Source organism: Notothenia coriiceps, unplaced genomic scaffold, assembly GCF_000735185.1.
Source record: "Notothenia coriiceps isolate Sejong01 unplaced genomic scaffold, NC01 NC01_scaffold00000286, whole genome shotgun sequence".
NCBI classification, from domain to species: domain Eukaryota; kingdom Metazoa; phylum Chordata; class Actinopteri; order Perciformes; family Nototheniidae; genus Notothenia; species Notothenia coriiceps.
In genome coordinates, this window is record NW_011332987.1 from 308555 (window position 1) to 318798 (window position 10244).

At 41.3% G+C, this 10244-nt stretch overlaps 1 protein-coding gene across 1 annotated transcript; it reads left to right on the plus strand.

The window, feature by feature from the left end:
- The first annotated feature begins 1287 nt into the window (after positions 1-1287).
- Positions 1288-9812, plus strand: hsp90aa1.2 (heat shock protein 90, alpha (cytosolic), class A member 1, tandem duplicate 2). Its single transcript, XM_010790680.1, has 11 exons — positions 1288-1412; positions 5221-5370; positions 5518-5884; positions 6006-6139; positions 6223-6546; positions 6637-6802; positions 7601-7791; positions 8305-8452; positions 8562-8830; positions 8958-9291; positions 9374-9812. Exons 2-11 carry the CDS (start codon positions 5221-5223, stop codon positions 9484-9486), a joined length of 2196 nt encoding a protein of 731 aa, XP_010788982.1. The 5' UTR covers positions 1288-1412; the 3' UTR covers positions 9487-9812.
- The last annotated feature ends 432 nt before the right edge of the window (positions 9813-10244 follow it).

The following is a 10244-nucleotide window of genomic DNA, read 5'->3' on the forward strand; positions in this document are numbered from 1 at the left end:
ATGACGAAGTCCGACGACACATATGAGTATCACATTAATATGTGTGACGCAAGTATACGAGGTCCGGACGGACACACATAATCACATAAGTATGTGTGAAAGAAGTATGACGAGTTCCGACGACACATATAGATCACATAATGTATGTGTGAGAAGTATTGACGAGAGTCCGACGCCCATTAGACACATAAGTATGTTTGACAAGTAGCGGAGTGTCGACGCACACAATAGGATTACATAGTAATGTCACAAGTATGACGAGGCCGAGACACACTGGATACCATAAGGTTATGTGTGACAAGTATGACGAGTTCCGACGACACATATATCTACATAAGTATGTGACAAATGACGAGTGTCGACGACACACATAGATCACATAAGTATGTGTACAATATGAATACACTAGATACACACAGCAGCCTGAGAGCAGTATGAACAGTGTGTATGAATACACTAGATACACACAGCAGCCTGTGAGCAGTATGAGCAGTGTGTATGGATATGCTAAGATATATAAAGTATAAAAACGGTAAGCAGTGCAAGTATAGTATAACATATATAGATATTAATTTCATGATGATAAACATTGTGGAACAATGATGAAAAATGAGAATGGAAGTGGCGATGTAAAACTGACACCAAACCACAACAAACTTTTGCCGAGCCAATTGGAGAGTTTCATCAGCAGCACGGGGTAAAAACCACCAATGAGCGCTCAGCTCGAGATACCAGCGAGTCGTTTCCCATAAAGCATTTCGCTTCCGCAGCCCGTGGAGAGGAACTGCGCCGCCTCGCCGCGCCTCGCTCTCGGCTGCGGGCGTCTTTGTCGCGCGAGATTTCAACGTCTCATGTGAGCGAGCCTCCAGAGCAAGTCGGACAAAATGACTAACCATCATGCAACGCACGAGCCAGACGTTGATCGAAATTGCGCAGGTCTGCGCAGGTCTCGCTTGTCTCAAACAAGCCTTCTCTCTTTCACAGGCAATGAGAAATGGGTGGAACTGGCAAGATGAACTGGCATAATTACTGGTCACGTGATTACAACTATAAGGCGTTGCCTGGTTACAGGGGGTGGTTCAATGTACCCCCTTCTCCCCTAAGCACTGCCACTGCATGGTTCATTGTAGTTATTCTGCCCCCGCACGCCTTCGTCAAATCCCCTCCTTTAGTCCAGCCTCCTCAAGCCATAAATGGACAGAGGCGAGTACACACATCATGATTGACAGCACACATAGCCTATCAGCTGCCAACACAGAGCTGTAGAGAGGAAGATTCCAGATGGTTCTGGACGCTCAGGTTGGGAGGATTTCTCGAAGGGGATATAAAAGCTGCAAGGGGGACCTGTCAGCAGTCCACATCTTAACTTAAGTCCACACATTTCACACGGGAGTCTTCGATACAGGACCAAGGTAAATTATTGAAATATTTCTTTACTATTATAAAAATAATAACGAGATGCCTAATTGTAATATAACACTTTGACATTCATGGTTAATGTAAGCCAATATCAGTTTAGTTATGATATAGGTAAAGCTTAACCGTTGTCCATCAATACTGGTATTTTATAAATGACTATGTAATAATATTCTGACATGCCTGGATTTCAATGGTGATGCAACTAAATCTAGTTAATGTGCATCCTTTTATTAACGGCTCATAACAATACTGTTGCAACCAGAGGCTGGTTATCTCAATGTACGTTTACAAATCAAGATTTGTAACGGTTATCATTGCTCCTACATGTCAGCGTTTTTTTGCACACGTCCAAACTTTTTCCAATATGATTTGGTAACTATCCTTCCTGCCTGAAATTACCAGTCACATTATGCAAAAGAGGTGCACTTCATGCAGGAATTATGTTAAGTGGCACAAAATTGATAACCAAGACCACATTTCCTGAGCAGAGAGTCTTTCATTCCTCAGTTCAAACAAAGTGAATAAAAGGCGACCATTTACAGATCCTCATCAGATGGCCATGAGGAGGAGCTTTCGATTCTTATGGAAACTGCTAGAGTTCTGCTCGCCTTTTGGTACCTTCTAGAAACTTGCAACTCACCTGGGGAACCGGAAGGGGGAGCCATTTTAACTGCTGCTTAAAAGTAATCCATAGCCACGTGCTCCTCTGCTAAACCAACAACTCATTGTATCCATTTAAACATGAAAGCTTAATTGCACTGTTGCTATCTAATAACATGTGTGGTTGAAAAGTTAAAACGTTATTTTGTTTTATGCAGCTGTGGAAACAAATTAATTAAATATCTTGACAGTTTGGATTATTTTATTTTATTTTTTATTTAGTGATATAGGAGTTACAAGACAAGTACAGTGTCACATATACTCAGAAGACAATAAGAAGCATTTACAAGTAAATAACAAATTACAAAATATACATGGAGACAAAAAAAACAGTGTGTCTGTTTGTGCATTTGAGGGATTAAAAGAGAGTAATAAATGACACAATTAAAATGATATGAGAGTAGCACTATAATAGTCATGTATCCTAGGGGTGGGGGGGGGGCATGTAAATGACAGTTTGGAATTCATAAAATCTGCTGAGTACAATTCACTTTCTACACGCTCAATATTTCTTGTTTATTGAATTTGCAGGAAATGAAATGCATATTATGCAACTTGTGTATAGATGGAAGCGGGTGGAATTAGTGTCACCTGCCAAAGATGGATTATAGGCAGGTGGAGCTGAGCATAGCTGGACAGTCTGTCACACCACCTGTCCCCACCCCCCTGCACAAGTGATGCATTACTGTTGCATTTCTCATGTTACTTCTCATTACTGATGTTAACTGAACTTATTATTTGGACTGGATTTTGTTACTGCCTATGACTTGTGGTTGACAATGTTAATGGATAATCATTAACTTAGCAACCATGTAAGAAATGCTGATATTTGTGTCAGAGGTATTGATTTACCTCTGTAATGAGCAGTGTTGTGCTAGTTACTGAAAAACAGTAACTAGTTACCATTACTAGTTACTTCATTTCAAAAGTAACTCAGTTACTACTGATTACTTACCCCAAAAAGTAATGCATTACTGTGAACAGTAACGCATTAGTTACTTAAAAAAAGGGCTCCCATTAATGCCCTTATAGCCTTCATTTCATTACTGTTATTGCATTGGAGAATAATACAAATAGTAGAAAAAGCCTGCATGTGTTCTACAACATACCGTGCAATGGCTTTATCAACTTTGCCCTGGCTAGCAGTCCCTCGGTTAAAATCCAGCCGCTGTTGCTTAGGTGGAGTGGCGTCGGATGAGTCTTGGGCCCTTTCTCATTTCTCTAACTCCCCCCTTGACTCCTATCCTTGAGACTTAGTCCCGCCCACAGGAGATGCGAGCGGAGGAGCCGAGGAGGGGAACCGAGGAGAGAGGAGGGGAAGCAGCAGGCGGTTAGAGAAATGAGAACTCCTCTCCTCTGAGCGGTCATCTTAAAGAGACGTCCATTAATGATGACAGGAGGCACAGCAGCACTCTGTCTGATGGACAGATGTGTTCATGATGAGTTATATATTTACTTTGATTCATTCACAGTGTGGTATAATGAGACAATAACAGGCTACAGATGTGGACACACACACACACGTATATAAATATATACAATTTCAGAATCAAACAGCACTCTCATAATACCGTAACACAATCAGAGATTGGATATATCCCCTCTCCCCTCTCTGGTCACTACAATGAGGGAAATAAATTACGGGCCAAAAGTTTTATTTACAAGTATTAAAAGTAAGCAGAGGACACCAAACCAACTGAGACCTGTCTGTCCGCTGCATCTACGCACACACTGTACCACACACACCTACAGCTCCTAAAACAGGCTACAGCCGTTGTGTATTTTATTAAAGCAAATAAAGAGAGTAGGCCTGTTATACTGACTGATATATATTTTACACACTGCTCTGCTTTCTGCACGGACCTCACAGCTGTTCTCACTGTAAACATGGCATTGCGATGAAAGCAGTTAATAAAATAATATCCAGGGGATGCATGCAGAGCTGTCATTGGCTGAGATAAGTCCGGCCGTGCCTCACGACTCTTTGAAACATCTCTTTTCCCGGAAATATATCCACGAAGGAGCCGTGGAGGACCCATCAGTGTATCCTCGGTTATAGCTCCTCCAGAGAGCCTCCTCGACGCTCGATCCTCGGTCCTCGAAGTGCATTTAGAGAAATTTAGATGTCCTTCAACATGGTGCGCTGAAATTCATTTCCGGGTCACTACCGGAGGACCGAGGAGTCGAGGAGGGGGATTTGACGAAATGAGAAAGGGCCTGGGTCTGTGGTCTTAGCTACTAGCTTCGTCCCAGCATGTTGTTTCTGCAGATTTTTCAACAGATTTGAATTGCTGTTTTGGGCAGTAGATAGGATCATTGACCCGCCAAGACACAACTTACATTTAACTAAAACGTTCTTTTCTTTGTGCTCGACAAAAGTGAAATAGTGAGAATATCTCCAGGCGGAGAAACTCGACTTGAGCTCCGCCGCCGCCATGATAGTCTTGTTAGTAAACACAAACACGCCCACAGCGCGTCTCCGCATGTGACACAGGAAGTAGGCTAAGTAGCCTACATTTACTCAAGTACTGTACTTAAGTACAGTTCTCATCTCTGTTCGCCTCGCTGTTGGCGCCGCTCACCAATGTCTGGGAGCCGAGAATATATATAAAAAAAAAAACGGAGTAACGCACCATGTAGTAACGGTAACTGAGTTACTGAATTTAAAAAATAATGCGTTAGAGTACTAGTTACTGCCAAAAATAACGGTATTACAGTTACTTTGTAACGCGTTAGTCCCAACACTGGTAATGAGTAAGATTCTTTGTGGCGTTGATTTTTTTTTTTATTGTACGGTGTAACTTAAATGATTTGCACATTACCGCAGGGTGATTAGTGTGACAGTGTAGTGACTCACAGAGCTGCAGACAATCTACAGACCAATGAAAATGTTGCGAGCACACAGAGGGCTAACCTGCCTGTAAAAATGCAAAAGAAAGTATAAGAAAGAGTCATAAATAATTGTCAAACATCTCCTCAATGGGCAATGCATTCATTTTTCAAATTTAAATAATTATGTAGGCCTTGCTTTAGGGACACAAACGATGCCAGCGGATCATACAGAGCATTTATTTTGTGTGTTCATTTGTGATCCATGATATATGCATGTTCTAAAAATAGTCATTTGTTCCCTCTGCTTAGATGTCTGAATCACACGATCAACCAATGGAGGAGGAGGTTGAGACGTTTGCATTCCAGGCTGAGATTGCTCAGTTGATGTCCTTGATCATCAACACTTTCTACTCCAACAAAGAGATCTTCCTTAGGGAGCTTATCTCAAACTCCTCAGATGTAAGTTTGTCATAGTATTAGGCTGAAGGTGTTTCCTTTTAATCTCATGTTGTGTCTAATAAGTTTGAGTTTGTTTCACAAATCTCTGAATAATAGAAAATTATTGAAATTTCTATCCACACTTATAGCTTTTTGTCTTTCCCCCAGGCCCTGGACAAAATCCGCTATGAGAGTCTGACTGACCCCACTAAACTTGATAGTGGCAAGGACCTAAAAATCGAAGTCATTCCCAACAAAGAGGGACGCACACTTACCTTGATTGACACTGGTATCGGCATGACCAAGGCTGACCTGATCAACAACCTGGGCACAATCGCCAAGTCTGGTACCAAGGCTTTCATGGAGGCTCTGCAAGCTGGAGCCGACATCTCCATGATCGGTCAGTTTGGAGTGGGTTTCTACTCATCATACCTAGTGGCTGAGAGGGTGACAGTCATTACCAAGCACAACGATGACGAACAATACATTTGGGAATCCTCTGCTGGAGGCTCATTCACAATCAAAGTGGACAATTGTAAGTATTATAAAGGCCCTTACTTTATTGCTAATAACAATTGATTTCTATCTATCGATAAAGGGGTACCTACAGGAGGTTACATGTAACGTGCATTGACCCGTGTTTTTTTTCTATGTAGCTGAGCCCATTGGGCGTGGCACTAGGGTGATCCTACACTTGAAGGAAGACCAGATCGAATACATAGATGAGAAACGAGTCAAGGAGATTGTGAAAAAACACTCGCAGTTCATTGGCTATCCGATCACACTCTTTGTAAGTCCTCATTTAAGTTGTTTAAGGAAATAAATCACATTAATTAGCCTGATAGCCATTGACTGAGTTCTATATTCATTTAGGTGGAGAAAGAGCGTGACAAGGAGGTGAGTGACGACGAGGCGGAGGAGGAAGAGGAAAAGGAAAAAGACAAGGATGAAGAAGAGGACAAGGACGAGGAAAAACCTGAGATTGAGGACGTCGGGTCTGATGAGGAGCACGACCACGACAAGTGTTCAGACAAGAAGAAGAAGAAGAAGAAGATCAAGGAGAAGTACATTGACCAGGAGGAGCTGAACAAGACTAAACCCCTGTGGACGCGTAACCCTGACGACATCACTAATGAGGAGTACGGAGAGTTCTACAAGAGTCTCACCAACGACTGGGAAGACCACCTTGCTGTCAAAGTAGGGCACCTAAATGATTCTTTATCCATATGTAATAAAAGTAGTGAGATTTAACTTGAATACTGACCTAATGGATCGTCTTTCTCACAGCACTTTTCCGTAGAGGGTCAGCTGGAATTCCGTGCTCTGCTCTTTGTTCCTCGCCGCGCTCCCTTCGACCTCTTTGAGAACAAGAAGAAGAAGAACAACATCAAGCTGTACGTGCGCAGGGTCTTTATCATGGACAACTGCGAGGAGCTCATCCCCGAGTACCTCAGTGAGTATTAACTCAAGCCACAAAATACTAGCGTATATACTAGGTAATTGACTTATCGTACTATAAATAAAAATGACCTCGATAAATTGCCGTTTACATGCGTGTTTGTTTACATAAGGATGTGACCAGCATTTTAGCCAGGCGCGCTGTGGCTGCCGGCCAGGCATGCCGTGAGGGGCGGGGCTCACACACAGCCAGGTCAGGACACTCCGCGTGCAGCAGTGTAGCAGCCAAATGAATAATATAGAGACAAGCTGGAGACAACGTGTGACTTACTCGAGGGGAACCTGAAGTTAAATGTAATTAATTCAAATAATTAATTACCGCCATTAACGCGATAATTTTGACAGCATTAATTTATATATATATAATGAGAGAGAGAGAGCTCTGCTTTCCAGCCCGAGTCTATTTAGTTTATTGTTTCGGTTGTGTGTGATTTAATTAATTTTTTATAATTTAATTCATTTGTTTATTTATATAATTTATGTATTTGAATATTATTTCACATTTCCTTCGCAATGTTAAATGTTCAATAAAAGTTCTGTTTCAAAGGATGTATTTGAATTATTATTATATATTATCATTATGTCAGTGGTCTAAGATGGTCTTACAACGGTGCTGACAATATTATCGTTTATCGCAACAATTTCCGGGAAAATGTATCGTCCAACAAAATTAATTATCGTGACAGGCCTTGCGTATACTCTTCATAAATCACATAATCAGCTTATATAATTAAAATAAGAAATAGACATTTGACTGTATGGCTGATCAGGTTGTCTTTATCCATCCTATCAGATTTCATCAGGGGTGTAGTGGACTCTGAGGACCTTCCCCTGAACATTTCCAGAGAGATGCTGCAGCAGAGCAAGATCCTGAAAGTGATCCGCAAAAACCTGGTGAAAAAGTGCATGGAACTCTTCACTGAACTCGCAGAGGACAAGGAAAACTACAAAAAGTACTACGATCAGTTCTCCAAGAACATCAAGGTTAGTGTTCTCACCTTGCACCGTCCAAGCCGTTAAGGGTTCCTAATCTCGTCACATCTAAACTGTTGGCAGCCACCTTGTGTTAAACCCTTGTGCCTTGGTTTGATACTTTGTTAATGTCCACACAAGTCCTGCAAAATGTAATCTGAATTTTAACAGGATAGTGTGTTTGTAGAGTGCAAAGCTTGACAAAAACCTATTGAATTGCAGAGAAATATTCCAGTTTGCACTTCAGACCTTTTAATGTGTTAGCCATCTGTCTGATCCTTTGGCCATATTGCCCTAATGAAAAGCTGCTTTAAGTCTTGTTTGGTGCTCCTTAATGACATTACTTACACTTTATTAATGGTTAGTTCTTGGAGACAAATATCAGTGTATCTACTCTTTGATACTGAAATAGTTATGTAATTTTTTTTAACCAGAATGTAACATATTTAATTAATTAATGGATCTACGTATACAACGTTGCTTTCAAATGCATATTACTGACACTAAGTTTTATTTGTATTTCAGCTTGGCATCCATGAGGATTCTCAGAACAAAAAGAGGCTGTCTGAGCTGCTGCGATACTACACATCAGCTTCTGGAGATGAGCTGGTGTCCCTGAAGGACTATGTCACACGTATGAAGGAAAACCAGAAACACATCTACTACATTACTGGTGAGGACACTTCTCATCCTTATACTGTACATTTAGATTCAAAATAGTTTTGAAACGGGTGAACTGAGTTAGTTAATGTGTTAAAATATAAATGTGTTTTGTTTTTCAGGTGAGACCAAAGACCAGGTGGCCAACTCTGCCTTTGTGGAGCGCCTCCGCAAAGCCGGCCTTGAAGTTATTTACATGATCGAGCCCATCGATGAGTACTGTGTCCAGCAGCTGAAGGAGTTTGATGGCAAGAACCTGGTTTCAGTGACCAAGGAAGGCCTGGAGCTGCCAGAAGATGACGAGGAGAAGAAGAAGCAGGAGGAGAAGAATGCTCAGTATGAGAGTTTGTGCAAGATAATGAAGGATATCTTGGAGAAGAAAGTGGAGAAGGTGAGAGGATTTATAAACGAAACTACCTCAAAACAAATCATTAGGGGTTGTATAATATGTTTTATTGACCACTGTTGTGCAATTAAGGCAGAAACTAACTGGTGTACATTTTTGTTGACATCTGCAGGTAACGGTGTCCAACCGCCTGGTGTCTTCCCCCTGCTGCATCGTCACAAGCACCTACGGCTGGACAGCTAACATGGAGAGGATCATGAAGGCCCAGGCTCTCAGGGACAACTCCACCATGGGCTACATGGCTGCTAAAAAACACCTCGAGATCAACCCTGACCACCCCATTGTGGAAACCCTGAGGCAGAAGGCAGAGGTTGATAAGAATGACAAGTCTGTGAAGGATCTGGTCATCCTGCTCTTTGAAACGGCACTGCTCTCTTCTGGATTCACCTTGGAGGATCCCCAGACCCACTCCAATCGCATCTACAGAATGATCAAGCTCGGTCTCGGTGAGTATCTGTACTTACGGACATTATATAAACAACTACATGTCTTCTTTGACTAATCATGTTTTTCTTTTTCTTGTTTTAGGTATTGATGAAGATGATATGACACCAGATGAAGTCATCTCTGCGCTCACTGAGGACATGCCCCGTCTTGAAGGGGACGATGATGACACATCCAGGATGGAGGAGGTGGACTAGGCCTGTTTCTGTGGCCTCTTGGCTCTCAGAAGTAGTGTTATGTAACATGTAAAGTTTAATGTTGTAAATGAGCCTGGGATTGCTCTCCCCTCAACACCTTTTTCACACAGTTCTCCCCTAGATATGACCAGATTCAGATCCATTCCTCATAGGACTTTATTTTTTAAGTTGTCACGTTTTGTAACTTGAGTTTTCAAGACATTTTCTTTTTTATTTATTGACATTCCAATTTACTTTTTGTGTTCTTACTTTGATTGTAAATATACCAAAAATGTTACAGTTATTTCAAAGGGGTTGGACCCATAAATAAAGGTTCGATATCTTGACTAGGAGTTTTGTCATCCTTATTGACAAAGTTTTGTCATCCTTACTGACCCTCTGAAAGGTTTATAACACGGGGGCCATTCTAAAGACAATAATTCACAAATATACAGCTAATGACAGGACATTTAGTTAAATCCTATTTAAATGAAATTAGCATTGCGTATATGAATCACAACACATAGACTGTAGCAATAGTTACATGCAACCTTTCAGTGTAAGATTTGTGAAATGTATCGTGCCAACAATATTAACTGAATAAAAAGACTCCTAGAAATTCAATCTTTAGAAGACAGTCACTTAGGCTATCATAGCAGGAAAAGCACAGGTGTTCCTAATTACCTTAATGAGGGCTCTGCTCTAGTCACCTGTCTCTTAATTAATGTCACTATTCGCAACTGTGGTTTTCTCTATTTAAAGGTCCCATGTCATGCTTT

Bases quoted from the DNA above. Each gene is read 5' to 3' on its own strand.
- hsp90aa1.2 (XM_010790680.1), top strand. From the start codon at position 5,221: ATGTCTGAATCACACGATCAACCAATGGAGGAGGAGGTTGAGACGTTT. The intron at 6,140-6,222 runs GTAAGTCCTCAT...ATATTCATTTAG, and splicing joins GCTATCCGATCACACTCTTT to GTGGAGAAAGAGCGTGACAA. The intron at 6,547-6,636 runs GTAGGGCACCTA...TCTTTCTCACAG, and splicing joins AAGACCACCTTGCTGTCAAA to CACTTTTCCGTAGAGGGTCA.